Genomic DNA, 22,582 nt, shown 5'->3' with positions numbered 1-22,582 from the left:
GACAACCTCGCTTCATCTCAGTGCTGCCTGCCCCGCCGTGGTGGTCTAGTGGTTAAGGTACTCGGCTGCTGACCCGCAGGTCACGGGATCAAATCCCGATTTTGGCGGCTGCATTTCCGATGGAGGCGGAAATTTTCTAGGCCCATGTACTCAGATTTGGGTGCACGTTAAAGAACCCCAGGTGGTCAAAATTTTCGGAGCCCTTCACTCCGGCGTCTCTCATAATCATATGGTGGTTTTGGAACGTTAAACCCCACAAATCTATCATCTCAGTGTTGCTCACGTATGTACAATTACGTCAGGTCTTTTCTTTCTGACCGCACGGCCACTATCGGAATTGCAGACCTCCGGTCGGACGTCATTCGTCTCGCCGGTAGAGGAACACCACAGGGCTCGGTTCTCTCGCCCACTTTGTTCAACGTTGCTATGGATAAACTCCCTTCCCTATTACAACAGGTTCCCAACATCCAGCATGCCATCTATGCAGATGACATTACAAGTTGGGCAACCGAACGATCAGACAGAACCATTCAGGACGCCCTACAGGAAGCTGCGTCTGTGGCACAAGACGACTATGCCGCTGCCGGCAGCATTGCGTACTCAGTGGAAAAGTCAGAGTTGTTATTGGTATGCAAGCGGCGCCGTAAAACCACTGATTATCCTGACATTTCGCTGTTTCTTGATTGCCATTCTATCCCTCTGGTAGCTTGAATTCGCATTTTAGGCCTATACCTTCAGTCTGACGGCAAGGTCTCGCACACTCTACACCTTTTGGCTCAGCAGTTAACTCAAATTACACACAAGATCCAACGCATCCCCAATCGCAAGAGCGACCTCTGTGAGAAGGATGTCCTCCGCTTCGTACAATCACTCATAGTTTGTCGGCCCACCTATCATCTCCCCTTTCACAATCTCCCGCTAGCTGAAATAAAAAAGAGGGACATCCTTCTACGGACAGCTGTGAAGGTGGCTCTCGGCTTGCCTCCACACGAATCTACACAACGCCTCCTTCAACTAGGCGTCCACAACACCGTAACCGAACTCACTGAGGCCCAGCACAACAGTCAGCTACAACGACTCGGGCAGACCCATCAGGGCTGCGAAATCCTGTCTCGTCTTGGCTACCCAATTCCCAAAACAACCTGCACAGGTACCGCGACATAAACTTGCTTCTACTGTCAGCGCACTCGTCAAAGTGCCTCCGACTCCACGCAATATGAATCCCTCCCGCCACGTCGGTCGTCGACGTGCCCGAGTTCAGTCTATGGCACGCGTCTTTTGTGATGATAACACAGACATGGAAGCCTTTACACTGATTCGGCATGCTACCCAGAGAAATCAGCCATGTGTTTAGCCATAATAGACGACACTGACGCCCTTGTGGCGTCTGCCACACTTCATACTACAGACAGTGCTTTGGCAGAGGAGAGAGCTCTTGCTCTGGCAATTGTTCACGCTACGACACTATCACATAACTCCTCTGTCACTATTGTAACAGATTCACAAGCTGCTTGCCGTGCTTTCGCTCAAGTACTTGTGGCTGCACATACACAGTATCCTCTCCTCTGCCTCACCGTCCGCATTACGTCCTGCGCGTATTGTCTGGACTCCTGGACACGCCTCTCTCCATAGTAATGAACGCGTTCATGTGGTCGCCCGAGTGCTGACCGGCCGGGCACCATTGGAAGAGCTTTTCAACCCAGACGACGCGTCGACAGAACCACTAAACTACAACGCTACGCTGGAGTACTACCAACAGAGCCGTTATACGTATCCTCGCCCTGATTCTTCACTTAACAGAGTAGATGCTGTCAGTTGGCGGCAACTACAAACCAATTCATTTCTTTTCCTCTATATGCGAAATCGCTTTCATCCGACTCTCTACCCCTCCTACTGCCCCTTCTGTGGATCCGTACCGACAGGGTACCACTCCACGTGGTAATGATCTGCCCCACAGGACGTTCCTCTGATTCCCAACCCCACCCCTTCCTCTTGGGAGTCTGCACTGCTCTGCTTACGCTGGCAGGAACAGCAGCAGATGGTCCAGCGGGCTCGCAGGGTCGCGGAAGGCGATGGAGCCCTGGACTGAGGGCCCCGCCCAAGGAAGGCTCAGTGTGCATTTGTTACTAATAAAAGATTAATCTCTCGGTCCCTCTGTCGAGCCGCATAGTTGGATACCACATTAAATAAGCTTAACGTTCTTAGCTGATTTCTTCGTTTATCTGTTATTCTTTGAGCATATTCATGATATTTTCGTATTGTTATAGCACTCGAGTGCTTCATGACCCAAAGGTCGCAAGATTGAATCCAGGCCGGGGCAGTTACGTTTTTGGTGGTGGCGAAACGCTAGGTAATAGTGTGATTAGATTTACATGCACGTTAATGAGCCACAGACAATCGAAAATTCCAGAACTCATCTACACGGCGTCCATCACAAATTGAGCCGTATTTTTTATCCGGTTTTCAGGTGTAAGACCCCAACAGTAACTTTAAAATATCTGTGCGTACTTTAAAAATACGATAGCCTTTCTTGTACCACATAGGCGTAACGATGAAGTTGGTATGTCTGTTCATTGTCTGTCAACCGAAAAGATTGAATCATCCGGATGCAGGTCAACTACTTCCTGTACGTCCAGCCATATATTGATCTGGTGGGATTCTTGGTAAGTTTTATTGTGATAGCAATTATGTGGATAATCTTGGCTGGATGTTGCCGCTGGCGTCACTCGCCATATTATATATATATATATATATATATATATATATATATATATATATATATATATATATATATATATATATATATATATATATATATATATATATATATATATATATATATAAGAAGAAAGAAAAGTGGATGAAAAAATTACCAGCTAGCTGGTAATTTTTTCTCCACTTTTCTTTCTTCTTTCTTCTTATTTACATTCCATTGGTTCTAATAACTTCCCCTGTACATTCCTTGGCATTACTGTCTGTTATATCTCATGAATATTGTCTTAAAACACGGAAATACTACAAGCCCTTAGGTATACACTTCTCTTCCTTATATATATATATATATATATATATATATATATATATATATATATATGAAAATGCAAAAAGGAAAAAGTCCACAAAGAGACTACGGCACGAGAAATAGAACTTGGGTCCTCTCAATCGTCAGTGTGAGGCGTTAACCACTAAGCCACCCAGTAGCCCATCCTTCACAGACAGAAGACTTGTCTTTCGGCGACAATTGCAATCAAAGCACTCAGATATGCGGCGTACTTTTAGTGGCGAAGCTCCTTATAGCGGCACCCGTTCGTCCCTCATAGCCGTAGTAGCGTGAAACAAGTGTAACATTTCGACCTCCAAGGTGGTGCCGGTGAGAGATTTCTTCTGTGCGTTGTTGAACAATAAAAGATAGTGCTCAATGTACATGCTAATGGCTGCTAAGGGGGAATGAGAGACAGAAGAATTCGGCTTTTAGTGAACGCGCAGCTGCGAATTTTATATTGTTCAACAACGCACAGAAGACAAGAAAGAGTTGCTACGTTATACTCGCTGGGAGTAAGCTCCTAGGTTTTAGAAAGGTTTAGCGAGCGTTGGGCCACAGTGCAATGAATACAGTGAACTAGTATATATCATGAACTCGAGGTGGCTGAAGGTGGGAAGTAGACATGAAGCGCAAGCCGTAAGAAAGTGTGCGTGTGTCTCCTCTCGTTCAGTCCTTGAAATGTCCGCTGAATGGCGGTGCTTCTATATGAGGAATACATGAATAAATGATGCGAGATGGTGGTACTAGGGTGTTGAATAGGTTGACGAACGGACGCGCAGACAGATGCATGGGCGGACGCATAGATGGCTGCATGACGGATGGACGCATGGACGGATGCAGGAGCAGATGCATGGACGAATGCAGGGACGGACGCACAGGTGAACGTGCGGACGCACGCATGGATGGACGAAAGCAAGAACGAATGGACGAACGGATGCTTCACCCCACTATCCATCATTCACTCCGTGGATATGCTGCCATTTTTCTTCTAATGTGGAATATTACAAAACTTGTCCGTTTCTTTCTTTGTGTGTGTGCGTGAACGTCGTGCGCAAAGTCTCTTACCTTCAATAAGTTGAACGCTCCTCCAATGATCATACCTTCCTGGCTTTGCTCGTTTAACCTGACGCTGATGTCAAAGACAGCGTAGTGGTAGATTTTCTTCGACGTCCAATACTCCTTGATCTTGGCCTTGCCAACGCTGCTGGTGATATCTTTCATGACAATCGAGCGATTCCTGCAGCGTATAGGAGAGATTCCAGAATTTAAATTTCCCGATATCGGCGCTATCGCATCGTAAGCATTAAACACGAGAAGCATATCCACTTTATATATTATTATCTTGAATGTTTATTTAAAGAAACAGCTGGCGTAACTTCATGTGCTCACTCATGCTATCTTTTTTGCGTGCACAGATACATTTAGGAGTAGTTTATTTCCATGCGCATTAGAATTGTGGCATTTCATACATGGTCACACTCGATCATTTCCTTGAATGATTGTGTGACTATTCCTGTTGAAAATTGTGTGCTCAGATTTGGGTGCACGTTAAAGAACCCCAGGTGGTCGAAATTTCCGGAGCCCTCCACTACGGCGTCTCTCATAATCATATGGTTGTTTTGGGACGTTAAACCCCACATATCAATCAATCTGTTGAAAATTAATATATATTGAAAATGCTAATGACTTTATTGTTATAAACGTTTTTTAGATGCGGAGTAGCCCATTCACCAGCCTGCTTAACGCTGTTCCTCCGTGCGTCCGTACGAACGCGCCGCAATGCGCTCAGCTCACCGCACGTGTTGGAGCGGTGCCGAGTAGGTCACGCTCCAAGCGCACGTTGACGTCGAGCTCCCCTCACATTGCGCGCTCACGTCACTCTCTCCCTCGCCTGCCAAGCACTCGCCGCAGCCCCCGCAGCTGCCGCCTCGTCCGTTCGCCCGCAACACCTGCCACTACTGCCGCTCGCTCCACGACCACGACCACCACTCTCTACACCACCAGCTCGTTGGTTTAGGTGCAATAAACCTGACGCTCGTCTAACGTACGCGTACCCTCCTCAATAAGAGGAACGTCCATCGATCTGGTATTGGCCAACTTCGACGTCGAATGTCAGCAGGAACCTCTCAGCGTGAACTTCACCGATCACAATGCCGTAGTAGTCAAGGCGAAACACATGCCAGCTCCGGTCTAGCACCCGCGCTCACTCTCAAGAAATGGTAAGAAGTTCGCCAGCCATCGCTTCAAACGAATGTTCCAGCGCTCACCAACAAACCCGCGTTAGCGCCGTTGACACGTGACGCCACGCCTGTGCAAGTTTGCATACCATCAGGGTTCCCTTTGAAAAGATGGCGTGATTTGGTTTAGTTGTTACCTCTCATCTATCTTTTCGGTTGTGATATTTCTCTGTGCTGTATGATCCCACTCCTGTTACAGCATTTTACAGGGCTACAGTATGTAAAGTAAAACAATGAATAATGCATAGTCACACGTAAAAGAACGTCCGGTTTTTTTAAAGACGATAGTCTTTCTTGAGAACCCTCGACGCAAAAATTTTGGTCTGTCTGTCTGTCTGCCTGTCTGCCTGTCTGTCTGTCTATACATTTCTCTCTTTGTCTACTCTCAATGGCATCGGGTACTTGAAGCGGCCGACCTCATCCGCAGTGCCCAGCAATGTTGCTCAAGGTTTAGTGTTCATACTTGTGAAATTGTCAATTAAAAAGCAATTATTGCGCATATCTGGGACACCATAACAACACGTATCTACTCTGCATGTGCGTCTTTTACTAGAAAAGGCATACATAAGTAATTTTAAGGACCGTAGCGCTTATCACGCTGCGCTGACCATGCAACGCTTGCACGAAAAGGCGCGTGTTTCCAACGCTTTGCTAAAAAAAGACGGTGGTGACACCTACCTGTCGCCTTGCGTTCCACACCTTATCACCTCTGAGACGGGTGCGCACGTCCGTCTCAGAGCCACGCGCTTCGTTAAAACTGGCAGATGGCGCTCATGTCTCACGTGTAACGTGACTTGATGCGCTCGTTCGCCTCCTCAGTACACTCGAGGCACTCTAGCGCAGCACCTTCAGAATACCATTTACCAATTTTCTTGCGCAAAACATCGAATAAATTGTTCACTCCCTCCGCAGGCAAGACTATCGTCTTTCGACGATATTTTCAGATTAACATGCAGATACCGGGCCAATTTTCAGGATTATTTTCATTTAGCTTTGTCTAACTAAGGTAGAAAATGTACGGATGCATGAAATGTCTTTTTGTTCCCTATACCTTCGAAGAAAAGCCTAACAACAAGTCACAGCGTCACCTTGGAGCATGTTTGTTTAATAAACGTAAGAAACAAAATGTCTGTGAGCATTTTATACCTTAGAGTTACTATCAATGCCCTAAGCAAGCTGTCTTAATTTCTTTTTCCGCAGAAACACGTTTTAAGCTCTGAACACATTGCTAAAAATAAAGATGTACGAATATGTTGATGCATTTGGGGCACGATTTGTTTTCGCTGAGGACGTGCTTTAAACCAACGGTGTATGAACCTTCAATGTATGTGATTTTTGATGACTGCAGCACAACCATTTCTTACCGACGTTATGTTGGCCTCTCTGAAGCTTCCGTTGTTGTTTGATCTAAGTAAGAGTTCACCGGGTAGCTGCCAAAAGCGAAAGTGAATAACCAGCGTATGAAAAGCACTGTATGTGTGTTTTCCCCTATTTCGCACCAAATGACAATATTATCAACACAATGTCATAGGCACCTGGTGCTATATAGAAATTCCAAATTCACACAGCAATTTAGATGTACCCGTGACCAATACTTTTCAGCAAAAAGTTTAATTACCTCACACTCGCAATCACATTACTTTTTTCCATCGTAAGTTTCTAATAAAACGTGGGTTTCACTGTTTTAAAACCATGATACTAATAGCAGGGGCGCTCCATCCTACCTTCAATCAAATATGGGATTGCTTGATTGATGTGTGGGCTTCAACGTCCCAAAACCACCATGTGATTATGACAGATGCCGCAGTCGAAGGTTCCGGAAATTTTGACCACCCGTGGTTCTTAAACGTGCCCCCAAATCTGAAATTCTCCCGTTTCGTAAGCGCAGACACAAAACACGAATGAGAACACATGCCGGTTCTTCGCAACGCGTTAGTTTGTACACTTTGTTTTTCCATGCAGCCGCCCCAAAGTTAAGTCTTTCCACAGTGTGAAGAGGGAAAGCCAGCAAACCTGTTTGTTTGAGTTAGGTATAATTAAAGCTATATTTCGCCATAGCCGTTTCCCTAGCAACGTTTTCAGTTGCCCCTTGTTACAACATGGTCACTGCCGTGTGTCAAAAGGCGTATCGACACGAACGCCGTTGGCTGCAGCTCAGGCTTGAAAGAACATTCCTGCGGATAAAATGGGCAGCTGCGAATTTGTATATAAATTGGTTGCCCTGACGTCAATCAAACCGCCATGTTGGTGACCCGCATGGCACACGCAAGGTTTGTGACGTCATGCATTCATATTGTCAGTTTATTCCTTTCAAGTTCTTTTGCTATTGACGTACCGAGGTCCATAAAATTTGGTTCACATTGTTATTACACAGAATCAGGTCAAGAGCGATAAGATTCTGCTGCCTCTATTTCATCAAGGCCGCCATGTTGGTGAATTATTGCGTTATAGAACTGCGATCATTACGCCAAGCTGTCTATAGCGTTGTGTAGAGTGTTCACGTCGCAGATAAAAAGCCCCGTGTACTCTATTTTGAACGGCCCCTAATACGCGCTTTTTGCCGTCTTGAGCTTGAAAACGCCGCCACGCGACGTTTCAAACAACGCCACGAGCTGGTGCAGCCTGGCTGTTTGAACTAAGGTGCCTCGAAGGTAGTGCCGCCTGTCCCAATGAACATGGGCGGTGACACAATTTGATCGTCACATTAGGTAGAAGTTGTACTAGCAATATACTACTCACCCGGGCTCACTTAGTCTGACTCACAGGTTGATACGAGTCTGAGTGAGTTTGAGTGAGTCGACTCATGAGAGAGTTCGCCTACTTATGGTGGCGAAACCATTTGATCGTCATATTAAGTAGAAGTTGTTGAGGCAGACTATGCCTCTGTCTAATTTGACTTTAAAGCACGGCTGCCAGGTAAAAACGACCATATAAAAATAACTACCTGAAAGGTAGCCAATTCATCCCAATGCCACAAAAAGTATACAAACGCAGCCCCGCTTGTGCGAAAGCAATTTCGGTATTCTGATTAGAACGACCATTCATACCAGCCATTTGGTGAAAGTGCGAACAAGTACAGTTTGGAAGCTTCGAAATGAGAACTGGTCAAGTTCAAGTATAAATTGTTGATATCGGCAATAGGGTTTTGTGAAGAATCACGAAATGCTTCCACTAGTTCCCCAACTGCTTTTATTCAGGCACCTTGTATTAGCTTGCTGAAAGGGACCCGAAGTAACTGCTTTCTGACAGCAAAAATATTATTTCGGCATTATTTGGCCCGAAATCACAATTGCTTGTATTGTAATACTGTGGTGTTTTGTTTAATAATGTTTACTTGCAGAATGCACATTGAAGAACGAGTGGCTCATATTCCAGAGTGGCACAAACTTACTAAAAGACGACACGACAAATTATTCAAACATTACATTCCTCGTGAGATTGAGATCAGTGTGAGCTATACTGTCATGCTTACTTCTAATTAGTTGAAGATCATGTTCACCAAAAGTCGTACATGTTCGAACTCATGCCGAAGACGACCATTTTTCACGATGTGCCTGCCACGTATACTAAGGTGTTGTTGCGTCCTGCAAGTGTGCAATTCACTTTTCCATGCCATTGCCACCACGTTTTGAGATTACGCACTTGATAGAAAAAGGTGCGACGTTACAAATACAAAATCTGGCAAGAATCGAGGAAACGAAAAGCAGCCAAAGTTTAGCCAAGTACCCAAAGTTAAACTTTTATACCACCACCAGCATAAGAATAAGCCATAATAACACTAATTGAATCTCGCCACACTTCAGTTGCAAGCACGCCAATAGAATTAGGCTTCAATGGAAACGATGAACTCGGACACTAAATGCAGGGTTTCGATACAGCGCCCATCCGAGTGCTCCAACCCAGTATGATGGTTCTGTGGTACGTGTTGTCACCCTAAAGTCAGTCTATAGCTTCTCTAATACTCATGTCACACGGGCACTTAAAAGTCTTTTACGTAAGCGGTCTTTTTCCGAAAAGGAGTTCCTGACAGCAGACACACGGCACAGAGCGAACTCCTTTTCAGAAGCGGTCTTTTTCGTAAACGGAGTTCGTCGATCTCTTTTACGGCTCCGAATGAGTAGCCTCGAAACCAGTGGGCGCCAGCAATTTTCGAATGGTGGGAAAACAAGAGCGAATGCTTAGTTTTCTGTCACCAAAACTCTTTGTAAAAACAAATTTCATATCCTGCAGAAGGTGTAATCAACTCTTTTAATGGTTATTTCCTTTTCTACTCTTATAAGCAGCTACAACGCGTGGGCAATATCACGTGGTGACGCTCGGTCTCGCGCCACGCCATTTTGCACAAACGAGGAAAGCGTGTCATTCGTGTGTTTGCCCGTCATTCAAGTGGTCCGAGTCCGAGTGTCTGTGGCCAACTCCACAGATCAAGCAGCCGGCGCCCAACGGAAAAGGCAGCGTCTGCAATGGTCGGAAACAGACACGTGGAGCCTAATCAGACTCTGGGAACTACAGTTCCCTCGAACCACCTCTCGTTTCGTCTGAAGGCCCACATCGATCGATCGCAGGCCTTCTTCGACAGCTCCAGTGCGCACAGCAAGGAATTGCTGAACAGCAGTTGCTGCTTGATCCTCTCCTTGGCGGCTTTTGCAGCGTCTGCCTCGCTTTCCAGAGCGAGAAGGCAGGCCGTGAGGCTTGCGATCCTCGATTTTTTTTTCCGTACGGTCGCCCATAACGTGTCGGTAGCAGTCGAGAGCAGCGAAAAACAAATACGGTAAATAAAAGCCCAGTGGTGCCAGACGGACTTGTGCACGTCGCTAGTTATGGGAATGCTTCCTTAACTAGTGCAACAAACTTTCACATTGGTGTTTCTTCATCTCTTATTCTTAAATTTATTTGAAGAAACGAGCAGTGCAACAAGTCTTCAATTTGTACATCGTGATACATCGTTTATTTTCATTGCTTCTCTTTTAACTGCTAGAGCCACGCTTTCGCTAGCGTCTTCGAACGAAAACCCTAAAAGGAGATCGTTGCTGCCGTGTGTCTGCGCCGCAACACCTCTTTGTTAAAAGTCTTTCAACTTCGTAAAAGACCGCTTACTTAAAAGACTTTTTGTGCACCCGTGTGACACAGGTATTAGATCCTTTTCTACTGCCGTAAGAGGTTCCTGATCTTCCAATTGGTCTTCGCTATCTTTATGGCTGTATACACAACACATCCTACAGTATATATACAGCGATTGAAAATAAAAAAAAAAAGGCAAAAGACTTGCTCGTTGGGAACGCTGATAGCAAAAGACGTCCTTGGCGAGGTGCTCGCCGCGTTGATCAACTCCGTGGTGATCGCGTTGCTGTCGTCAGTGAACGTGTCCCCACCACGCACGTAGAAGGGGATAAAGGCGTAGTCGCAAGGGTTGAAGTTGATCGACTTGTAGTCCAGCTTGTGGACGCCAAACGTGCAAAACAGCGGAGTCTTGCCCATTGCGTGAGCTGATGGACACATGCAAAACAGGTATGCTTCACTTAGATGGCATGATAAAAACCGCCTAGCTTCACTAACGCGATTCATGACTAGCGGCGAAGCACTCGGTATCGTACTAGTGCGTCATCGTACGCCACCCGCGTGACAACTGAGTGACACAAAGTATATATATATATATATATATATATATATATATATATATATATATATATATATATATATATATATATATTGTAGTGAACAAGATGAATGCTATTCAGAAGGGCAGGGGGTATGACTCAGTCGGTGAAGAAGACGACGTTTGGTTGGCTGGGGACTCAGGCTAGTTCCGCCATTACCACTTGACGTGTCGTGACCGCTCTCCTGTTTTATAAAAGAGTGCCACTCTAAAACGCCTCATTATAATATATATATATATATATATATATATATATATATATATATATATATATATATATATATATATATATAGTAACTATGTTGTTGAAGGACTCTGGGTGTAATAAACGTATTTATTAAAGGGCGAACCTGTGCCCACAACTCAAAGGGACTATGGTCGTAGCACGTTACAGCAAAGCACCAAAGATGTCTCCTTATTCTAGTTCTTCAAGAGGAGTCCCAAGCGCGTGGCGCACATCAACCGAGGCCAGCTGGGTTCTCGTGCTATCATCATCGTCTCTGCGCAACACTAGACGGCGCGCATGTATGTCCCTGTGCGCGCGGTGATGGGCGCGTTGTCTGAATGCAGGCAATATGTCGCGGCATAATCCCCCTCCTCATACGCATCGTCCTGATGCGTCGGGCAATGAATAGATTCGTGGAAGGCGTCACTGGTCTTCCGGTGATCTTTCATAGTAAGGCTTCCTCCGGACTACATGTGCAACCTCTGTAGGGTTGCGGCGTTTTGAGCTGCCGTGTATAGCGGATCTGACTTGGTAAGTTTCATCGCTTACACGATGGAGTACTTCGTAAGGCCCGAAGTAGCGGCTAAAAAGTTTTTCAGAAAGTCCACGGCGACGCACTGGGGTCCATATGCATACTTTGTCACCTGGTTGAAAATGCGCTTCGGTACGACGCTGATTGTACCGATAGGAGTCGACACGCTGTTGGCGGCGTATTCTGTATCTCGCCATCTGTCGTGCTTCCTCGGCTCTTTGCAGGAAGTCGTCTAGGCCAGATGGATTGCTGCTTTCATCACTCAGTGGTAACATGACATCTAGTGGAATGGTGACTGTTCGGCCGAATACAAGTTCAAATGGTGTCACTCGCGTTGTTTCTTGAAAGGGTGAATTATACACGAACGTAACGTAGGGCAATATATTCATCCCACAGTTTATGTTCCACGTCGACATACATTGAAAGCATATCACTCAGAGTTCTGTTCAGGCGCTCCGTTTGGCCATTTGTTTGAGGATGGTATGCTGTAGTTCTCCTCTGGTCTGTATGGGTCATTCGCATAAGACATTTCATTAGGTCTGCATTAAAAGCTGGGCCACGATCTGTAATTACGACGCTGGGTGCACCATGTCTGAGGACTATGTTGTTGATGAAAAACTTGGCAACTTCAAGAGCTGCTGCACTGTACAGCAAGTCAGTCTCAGCGTAACGAGTGAGATAGTCCGTGACTACGACTATCCACTTCTTGCGTGAAGTCGAGGTCGGAAACGGGCCTAGGAGATCCATACCGACTTGTTGGAATGGGGCATGCGGTGGTTCTATAGGCTGGAGGAGGCCTGCAGGTTTCACGGATGGAGTTTTGCGTCTTTGGCACTCACGGCCAGTTTTCACATAGCGCTGAACTGATGATAACAGTTTTGGCCAGTAGTATTTTATGTGAATTCTGGCGAATGTACGGCTGACACTCATGTGTCCAGATGTTGGCTCATCATGACATGCGTGCAGAATCTCGTTTCGTAAAGGTGCAGGTACAACGAGTAAAAACTTGTCACCATGAGGCTTGAAGCTCCTCTTGTAAAGGACCCCTTCTCGAAGACAGAATGAAGGGAGTCCTCTGGATAAAATGCGCGGGACTTTAACGTTGAGGCCTTGGAGACGCTTTATAAGCGGCAGCAAATCGGGGTCATTTTGTTGTTGTTGAGCGATTTCTGATGCCTGGATGACGCCAAGAAACGGGAAGTCTTCTTCCTCTGGCTCACTCGTCTCCACTGGTGCGCATGACAGGCAGTCGGCATCGCGGTGCTTTTTCCCAGATTTGTATACCACATTAACCTCGTACTCTTGTAGCCTAAGGCTCCATCTTGCTAGTCGGCCAGAGGGATCCATCCTTAAGATTCGCCAGCCAACACAGGCAATGGTGGTCACTGACTTCTCGGAATGGTCTACCGTAGAGGTACGGCCACAATTTACTTATAGCCCAGATTACCGCGAGACACTCTTTTTCGGTTGCAGAGTAATTTGTCTCAGCTTTCGAAAGCTTGCGGCTGGCATAGGCTAGCACTTTTAGGAGCGAAGCTCCTTAAGGCGTGGGCTGTGCGTCCCCTGTATGTAGCCACCTCTCGTTCAGTTCTAAGTATTACGCTAGCCACCGCCCGATCTAAAGGGTACAGCCATATCCATCCGTCCATCCGTCCGTCCATCCATCCATCCATCCATCCATCCATCCATCCATCCATCCATCCATCCATCCATCCATCCGTTTCCGTCCGTCCGTCCGTCCGTCCGTCCGTCCATCCATCCACCCATCCATCCGTCCATCCGTCCATCCATCCGCCCGTCAGTCCGTCCGTCCATCCGTCCGTCCGTCCGTCCGTCCGTCCGTCCGTCCGTCCGTCCGTCCGTCCGTCCAAAAGATGCAAGATGTTATGAACTAGACGGCGGTACGTGTAGTTGATTATGAAAGATGCGAGGTGTTATAAAATAGGAATGATGCCACTTATAGCGCGTGTCATCGTTCGATATAGTGCGGCGACGTACGCTAGGGGGAGCGTTGCAATAAAATCGAGTGGGCAAAATGTACGGAGGATTCATGGTTTACCAGGTTTACCTCCGGAGCTTCGCCCACTCATCATCATTCACTTCGTGGATATGGCGGCATTTTTTTTCTTGACCGTCTTGCCGCTGGACTAGAATGGCCCCGAGGCCGACGTTACTCGCATCAGTGTGAACTTCAGTTTTGGCAGTCTCATCGAAATGGGCGAGGATTGGACAGGCTTGCACGCGTGTTCTTAACTCATCAAATACTTCCTATTATTCACATTCCCACATAAAGGGGACCTCGTCTTTTGTTAGATTAGTAAGTGGTTCAGCAATGTTCGAAAAATTTTCCACAAATCGCCAATAGTACGCGCATCAACCCAGGAAGCGACGTACTGACTTCTTGTCTTTGGGTGTCGGGAACTTCACGATGGCAGCTGTCTTTTCGGGATCTGGCCGAACGCCGTCGGAGCTGACGACGTGTCCGAGGAATCGAAGCTCTTCAAAAGCGAAGTGGCATTTTTCTGGCATGATGGTCAAGTCTGCTGAACGAATGGCTCCTAATACTGTGCGGAGTAGCTCTAGATGTTGGTAGAATGTAGCGGAAAATACGACAACGTCATCCAAGTACACCAAGCAGGACTGCCATTTCAGTCCCGCGAGGACAGCGTCCATCATTCTCTGAAACGTCGCTGGCGCTGTGCACAGGCCGAATGGAAGCGCTTTAAATTTGTAGAGGTCGTCTGGGGTTATGAATGCCGCCTTTTGACGGTCGCGCTCATCCACCTCAATTTGCCAATATCCGCTCATGAGATCAAGGGAGAAGAAGTATTTCGCACTCCGTAGTCAATCGAGGGAATCATCGATACGTGGCAGGGGGTATACATCCCGTTTCATTACGCTGTTCAGTTTCCGATAGTCGACGCAGAATCGAGGGCTGTTATCTTTCTTTTTAACAAGCACTACGGGAGACGCTCATGGACTTCTGGAAGGCTGGATCTCGTCATCTGAAAGCATCTCCTCCACTTGTTTCTTGATGACGTCTCTTTCCTTTTGCGATACTTGATATGGGTGTTGGTAAATCGGTCTCGTGGCTTCTTCTGTTATAATCCTATGTTTTGCAATAGCCGTGCGTTGCACCTTAGAGGACGTTGAAAAGCAGTCCGAAAATTCTTTTATAAGGGCGAACAATCGTTTCTTTTGATATTCTGGGGCCTATGGTTGACGTTAACTGATGCGTCGACGTTGCAGGTCTCTCGTGGAGTGGTTGGCGTTGTCGCTAAACTGCATAGCTCAGTCGCCATGCAGAACTTGTGGAAATAGGCGATAGCCATACCTTGCGCGATGTGCTGACACTCATTCCCAAAATTCGTAAGGAGGACAACTGAGCGGCCATTTCTTAAGTGAACAACACCCCTCGCCACGCAAATTCCTATGTTTAAAAAGAGCTCTACGTTTCCATCCGCTATTTCTTCGTGGTCACAAAATGCCTTATTTTCAACAAGCACCATTAAACTACAGCGTGGTGGCACTGTGACGTCATCATCAACAACGCACAGAGCAGTAAGACGGCGCTTTTCCAATTCCTCCACTGACATAGCTTGTTCGGTCGAAAACGTTACACTTGATCTGCGCAGAATAATTATGGCTCCATCGGCTAGCAGAAAATCCATTCCTAGTATAAGCTCTCTTGAACAGTCCGGCAGTACAATGAAGTCAGCAACGTAAGTAAAGCCTCTTATTTTGAGCCTTGAGGTGCATCTGCCAAGCGGTGTAATAGTGTGGCCACCTGCCATGCGTATCTGTGTCCCACTCCATTTCGTCACAACCTTTTTTCAGTTTCTTTGCCAATTTGTGACTCCTTACCGAATAATCAGCGCCGGTGTCAACTAAAGCATTTAGCTCGTATTCGTCTATTTTCAACCGCAAATCTGAAGTAATCTTCGCACTGCTGCGCTTATCCTCTGTAAAGATAGCACCGTAACCTTGAAACCGTAATGGAGGATCTTCGCAACTGTAGTTATCAGCGGCCTCACCTCCAGAGGTCACTTGCTTCAGTTTGTCGGGTGTGGGCTTGTAGAACGGTGCCCAGACCGTGCGGTAGAAGCACGTGGGCTGGGTGATCGGTAACGCCTGGGTGACGGCGATCTTGGCTGATGTTGTCGTGGAGTGAGTGGGCTCTGGCGCGTGGACAAGTGCTCTTCGATCTCCGTTGGTCGTTCACCGTTTCGAGGGCATGGTGCGTACAACGGGAAGCCCCTTAATCCTGCCTGTCGGTAAGGGCAGAACCTATACAGGTGACCTGCTTTCCCGCAATGGAAACACAAAGGCCTGCGCTCATGGTCACGCCAGATGTCACTTTTCCGGGGCCTTTGATCCACGTAGCGAGCTACACCACGGGCTCGTGGCTGGTAGGTAGCCGTCGGTTCCAGTAGACGAGGTGCGCTGTGTACCGTCAGTGGGCAAGGAGAGGCCATCGCAACTGCTGCATTGGTGTGCGCCGAGGGTTCATCTCGTACTACGTCGACGACAGACAGTGTTGTTGCACTGTGAGGTGCTTGCAACTTGCTGAGCTCTTCCCTGATCACTGACCTGATGAGTTCTCGCAGGGCGTCCGTGTCACTTCGCTGGCCTCCATAGAAGACATTGGCAGGTGCGTAGTTTATGTCTCAATTGTACTGTCGAACCCGCTGTCCTAGCGTTTTCTCGATGGCTGTCGCTTCCGTATGAAACTCCACAACTGTTCGTGGTGGGTTGCGGACGAGAACAGCGAATAGCTCTTGCTTCACCCCACGCATGAGGTGGCGTAGCTTCTTATCTTCAGTCATATGGGAATCTGCGCGCTTGAACAGGCGGATCATGTCCTCGATATACATTGCGACACTTTTGTTGGTGAGTTGGTTTCTGGATTCGAGCGCAGCCTGTGACTTTTCTTTGCGATCCACGCTGGCATAAGTCACCAGAGCTTATCGACGAAATTCATCCCAGGTCCTAAAGGAGGTTTCATGGTTCTCATACCACGTCTTTGTGAAGTCCTCCAAAGCAAAGTTTACGTGGCGGAGCTTCTCTCTCTCGTCCCAACCGTTTAATCTTGCCACTCTCTCAAAGAGGTTCAGCCAATCTTCTACGTCTTCATACGAGTAACCATGAAATACTGGTGGCTGGTGAGGCTGATTTATCACCACTTGGGCCGGTGTTACATGACTTGGCATGGTGGTGGCGTCCATTGACTGAGTTCCCCTTGGCGTGAAGTGGAGTGGACTGAGTTCTGGTGAATCACCTCGAAGACGGTGACTGGTCCTCTGATGCACAGGTGTCAGCTCCCCAGGATCAACTCGCTGGTGGTCGGGGCTACACTGTCTTGTGTTCGTAGGGCTATGATTCATTACCCAGCATGTCCACCAGAAATGTAACGATGTTGAAGGACTCGGGGTGTAATAAAACGTATTTATTAAAGGGCGAACCTGTGCCCACAACTCAGAGAGACTATGGTCTTAGCACGTTACAGCAGAACACCAAAGATCTCCTTCTTTTACTTCTTCAAGAGGAGTCCCAAGTGCGAGGAGCACATCAGCTGGGGCCAGCTGGGTTCTCGTGCTATCATCATCGCCTCTGCGCAAAACTATACGGCGCGCATGTATGTCCCTGTGCGCGCGGTGATGGGCGCGTTGATTGATTGATTTGTGGGGTTTAACGTCCCAAAACCACGATATGATTATGAGAGACGCCGTAGTGGAGGGCTCCGGAAATTTTGACCACCTGGGGTTCTTTAACGTGCACCCAAATCTGAGCACACGGGCCTACAACATTTCCGCCTCCATCGGAAATGCAGCCGCCGCAGCCGGGATTCGAACCCGCGCCCTGCGGGTCAGCAGCCGAGTACCTTAGCCACTAGACCACCGCGGCGGGGCAATGGGCGCGTTGTTACATATATATATATATATATATATATATATATATATATATATATATATATATTTATATATATATATATATATATATATATATATATATATATATATATATAAATATATATATATATATATATATATATATATATATATAAATATATATATATATTTGCCTGGTTCATCTTAATACTCATCTTTCTTATTCTTCTAGTTATGATGCCTATAAGGCCTTGAGATCTGCATACCATTTTCAATTTAATATTACTGCTTTGTGGTCTTCGAAAAGTTGAGCCTACTGTTCTTCGAGCTCACCTAACCAAAAGATGGCAAAAACAAGGTCTATGCATGTTTCTCGGATGGTTGTTTGCTGTTTCCAATCATACGAAGTGCAGTGCGGAGTGCAGCGATACTCCATATACTGCGAAGCCAGTCGCGGTCCATAATGTCTACGATGAAGTCACCGACTAGCATAAAGGGTCTGTGCTTGTACTTTGCGTCGTAATCGTAATCGCAACATACACGCATGTTTCACCTTTGAGGGTGAAAATGTCACGGACTTCTAAAACCTCCGACTCAAGCGCTTACGAATACGTTTCCTCAGAGTTTCTGATTCAAGACAAAATGTCAGGCACGACATCTTTCACACATGACTATGAACATCCTTCAAGTTTGTGATGGCCAGATTTGTTTTTATCTGGTACAGGGTGCCTTTATTCGATTTCATATTTAGCATATTTCAGGAGCGTTTTAAAGGTGAGATATGACTTTTGCCTGAGAATGTATAGCCGTGATAACCACATATTCACATGCTTCGACAGTAGCAACAGTTTTCTTCATACCATGACAGCGGACAGTGAAAGTGTACGACAAAGTCAGGTCCTAAGTAGCGTTGGCCATGAAAATAGGCTAAATAGTATTATGCAATCGTGTCGAGTAGAGGCGCAATGGTTCACTCTTCTAGGCGATAAAAGCTGCTCGCTACTTTGATAAAGGCTATACGCTACTGAAGCTTCAACACAACTCCAAGGTAGTTCCAGCGATCACTGACACATTGAACTTCATATCTGTCTACTAATGCACAGCCTTATCAAACGAATGAGAAAAAGAAAAGCTTTATCTAAAGTATTGAATATTTCAACATATATGTGTAGCTAGGGACTGAATAACTCATCGATTTCGTGTATGTGTAGTTATTCTTGTAGCCCTACTTTTTGGAGTTGTATAAAATCATCATAAACAGATGCCTATTCGCGCATTGTTATGGCGTCAAGTAGTAATGAATACATTTCAATAAACGTTGTGTAACGAGGGCAGTGGACATGGAGCTCGAGTAGAGAAAGAAGAAGAAGACGTGCTGTGATCGCAGGCTTGCATTCAGTTAGCCCTTGCGCTAAATAAAGCTCTCGAGATCGTTCGCCGAGTCAACTCCTGCTTGTTCAACAACCCGTTTCAAGTGGTGGAGGTGCTGGGTACATCTAGTCCTCGCCCTGGAACTTCGCAGCCGTACACTCCAACGACCTTCTGCAATGACTGATCCGGGGCCATCTCAGGTCACTACTCCAGATCTCGCACCTGTGCCTGTCTGGTTTTAAGGCATGGAGCACCTCGTGAGTTATTAAGCGACCGCAGCCGCGTTTTTCTCTCCGGTGCCATTACAGCGTAGTTGAGCGAGTGTCGCATCATACACCGCACTACCACAGCCTATCACCCACTAACTAATGAGATGACAGAGCGTTCAATCCGTACACTTGGAGATATGCTGGCCATGTACGCTTCATCCGACCAGTCAAATTGGGATAGCATATTGCCTTTTGTGACATATGCCTACAACACTGCAACGCAGACCACCACTGGATTTTCGTCTTTCTTCCTGCTTTATGGACGCGAGCCATCATCAACAATTGATATCATTCTTCCTTATCGATCAGACTCGTCAAAGTTGACAACCGTTTCTCGAGCATCAACACACGCTGAAGGATGTCAGAAGCTTGCTCGTGCATTTACGTCACACGACCAGACACGTCAAAAACATCGCCACGACGCGTCTACCACGCCTATCAACTTTGCTCCGAACTCACTGGCGTGGTTATGGATTCCTTCTACTCCTCCAGGACTCTACCACAAGCTTTCGTCCAGGTACCATGGTCTCTATCGAGTTATACGCCAAACATCCTCTGTCAACTACCTTGTCGAGCCGCTGGATGAATCTCTGGACAAGCGCCGTTGGGGACAAGAAATCATACACATCTCTCGGCTCAAGCTGTTCTATGACCCTTCTGTGTACGCCTGTCCTTAGGTCGCCAGGATGGCTCCCTCATCACCCGGGGGTAATTGTAACGAGGGCAGTGGACATGGAGCTCGAGTAGAGAAAGAAGAAGACGTGCTGTGATCACAGGCTTGCATTCAGTTAGCCCTTGCGCTAAATAAAGCTCTCATTCGCCGAGTCAACTCCTGCTTGTTCAACAACCCATTTCAGTAGTAATGAATGTCGGTAAACGTCTATAACTTTGAGAGCAAGCCCTATTATCTGCGTTACTATACGAGTAGGTACAATCTGTTACCATCAACTACGACGTTAAGGGTAACTAACCAGCTCAATACTCCATGGAGCTGTGCGTACTTAATAAAATGATTGGAAAAGGAATTTTTGTGGAGAACAGGATAACATTGAACGGAAGCTTACACAAAAAAAGGTCTAAACGAGATGATGCATGGACGTACAGCATCGTTCGAGGAGTACTTCTGACGGATGAAGCCAAGCATGCGCTTATACAGGGTGTTTCAAGAAATGTGTCCAATAATATTTAAGGGGCCCCTCAACTCCCTCCGGTATTTGCCCACACATTTCAAGTAAGGAAGTGCATCGCGTACAGAATGCCATCGCGATCAACGATGCCACACGCCGCAGTGCTACAGGTAGCGGGTGCGCTACAATTTCGAAAAAACGATAGCTACTCCTTCCCGGTCTCCGTCATTCCCGCCACTGACATGTGTGACGTCACCAGGGAAACTCGATGACGTTACCACTTTGGATGCTTGCGATTGGCCGAACGACAACCGACGACTTCTGGTCCCTCTGCAAACAGCTGTTCACACGCATCTTGTCGTTTTTGGTCGTGTTGCCGCTTGCGATTAGACACCTGCGGCCCGTAACGAAACAAGTGGTCCATACCGGAACGATTCGTAGGGGCAAGTGCCGGCACGACAGCAACAGCGGTTAGTCAACAATCAGTGCACCCAAATGACACATACAACACAGTTGAAGGCGAGCTAGGTCATCGGAGCGGCGGATCGCGGCAACCGGAAGTAGACGCTGTCTCGAACAGCACGTCAGCGGTGATGTATGCCACGTGAGATGAGGAGGGGCACTCAGCTGCCTCATAGAAAAGGGGCCAAGCGGTTTTGGAAGAGGGTAGCGCAGGAAATATGGAAAGAAGCAATCTGCTCGTTTCGATCATCAAACGCGTGTAACTCCGCTATTACGACACCATTTCGAAAAATCCTCACGGCTGCGAGTTCGTTGTAAACTCGAGCAGAACTTCCTCACCTCAACTAAATTTGGACCGCTGGGTGGTTTAGGGGCCCTTGAAAAATTACAGAAAAGAAAGAAGCAGGTCAAGAGCGATAGGATTCTGCTGCCTTTACCTCATCTAGGCCACCATGTTTTTGAATTAGTACGTTGTAGAATTACGACCATTACGCCAAGCTATCTATAGCGTTGTGTGGAGCATTGACGTTGGAAGTAAAACAGCTTTCGTACTTTATTTTGAACGGCCCCCAATACACGCTTGTTGCAGTCCTGAGTTTGAAAACGCTGCCCCGCGACGTTTCAAACAACGCCACGAGCTGGTGCGGCTTGGCTCTCTGACTTTTTAACCAGCGGTGATATAGCCGGTCCAGTCAAATGGGTGAATTCAAGCTTTTGCTACGAATGGTCCATAGCCAGTTTGGCATTTTAGAATAGTGGCCACTGGTAATCACCGCAGAGTGATGCAATGAGCCTAATTTACCTGAAGAAATGGAAACCGACGCACCAAACAGCGCACATACCGTTCACTTCGAGAACGCCCTCAGCGACAACACTGTTTCTCTCGCCGTTATCAACCGTCAATTTAGACACTCTGCTTCGAGGCCGCTTAGCGACGCTCGCTTATTCTTCTCCCCCAATGCGAAGGAAAGAGTGCCGTCATTGAGGGTGTTGTCGAAGTGGATTACAGATGCGCTGTTTGGTGCGTCGGTTTCAGTTTCGCCAGTTAAATTGGCCAGATTGCATCGCTGCGCGGTGATTCCCAGTAGCCGCTTTTTCAATATTTCAAAGTCGCTATGGACTATTCGTAGGAAGGGCTTGACTTCGCTCATTTGACCTAACCAAGTATTACCATTCGTTAAAAAGTTAATTGTGTTAGTTTCTTTAGTTATTGCAGTAGTAATGTTGGTGCTCATCTGAAGATGCCTTCTGTCACAGAAAGGCAACGCCACAAGTAGCACGCAAATACCTCTTCTGTAATTTTAAAAAAAATATTGGACACATTTTTTTATCCGCCCTGTATAAACGCCTGCGGACGAAACAATACGTTAATAGATCGACTCATCAACCATGCCACTCAAATATCTTACTTGTAATGGAAAGGATGAGATTCCTTATTTTTAATGTAGTATATTTCGCTGACTCTACACTTCTCCAGCGTAATCCCTGGTTCCTGAATTTTGGCCACTAAAAATGAAATCAATGCAACTTCACAGCAACGCAGAGGCTAGTGATCTGTATCACACGGTATCGGTGTCCGTGTCGTGTAACGATCGTAAGCGCGTATCAGCCGGTCTCCAGCTAATTTACAGTGAAATTTCCTGCAGACATTTTCTTCAGAAATTTTTCTGCAAGAGTATCGATGCAGTATATTACCGTGGATCTAGAACAGCAACCGTTTGAGACAACCATTGTAGCTGTTTGAAAACTTCGACGCTGTATATCACGAATC

General features: G+C 46.7%; 1 protein-coding gene across 1 annotated transcript in view; it reads right to left on the bottom strand.

The window, feature by feature from the left end:
• Window positions 1–22,582, bottom strand: part of LOC119185179 (uncharacterized) — a 66,246-nt gene that overhangs the window by 41,978 nt on the left and 1,686 nt on the right. The window contains exons 2-3 of the mRNA XM_037434280.2: window positions 10,550–10,766; window positions 4,109–4,280 (exon numbers count right to left, since the gene is read on the bottom strand). Coding sequence (XP_037290177.2) covers window positions 4,109–4,280; window positions 10,550–10,766 — 389 coding nt within the window. The remainder of the gene's footprint in view (window positions 1–4,108; window positions 4,281–10,549; window positions 10,767–22,582) is intronic.

This window comes from Rhipicephalus microplus, chromosome 3 (assembly GCF_043290135.1).
Source record: "Rhipicephalus microplus isolate Deutch F79 chromosome 3, USDA_Rmic, whole genome shotgun sequence".
Taxonomy (NCBI): domain Eukaryota; kingdom Metazoa; phylum Arthropoda; class Arachnida; order Ixodida; family Ixodidae; genus Rhipicephalus; species Rhipicephalus microplus.
The sequence above is the reverse complement of the archived record's forward strand: the minus strand, read 5'-3'. Positions and strand labels throughout refer to the sequence as shown.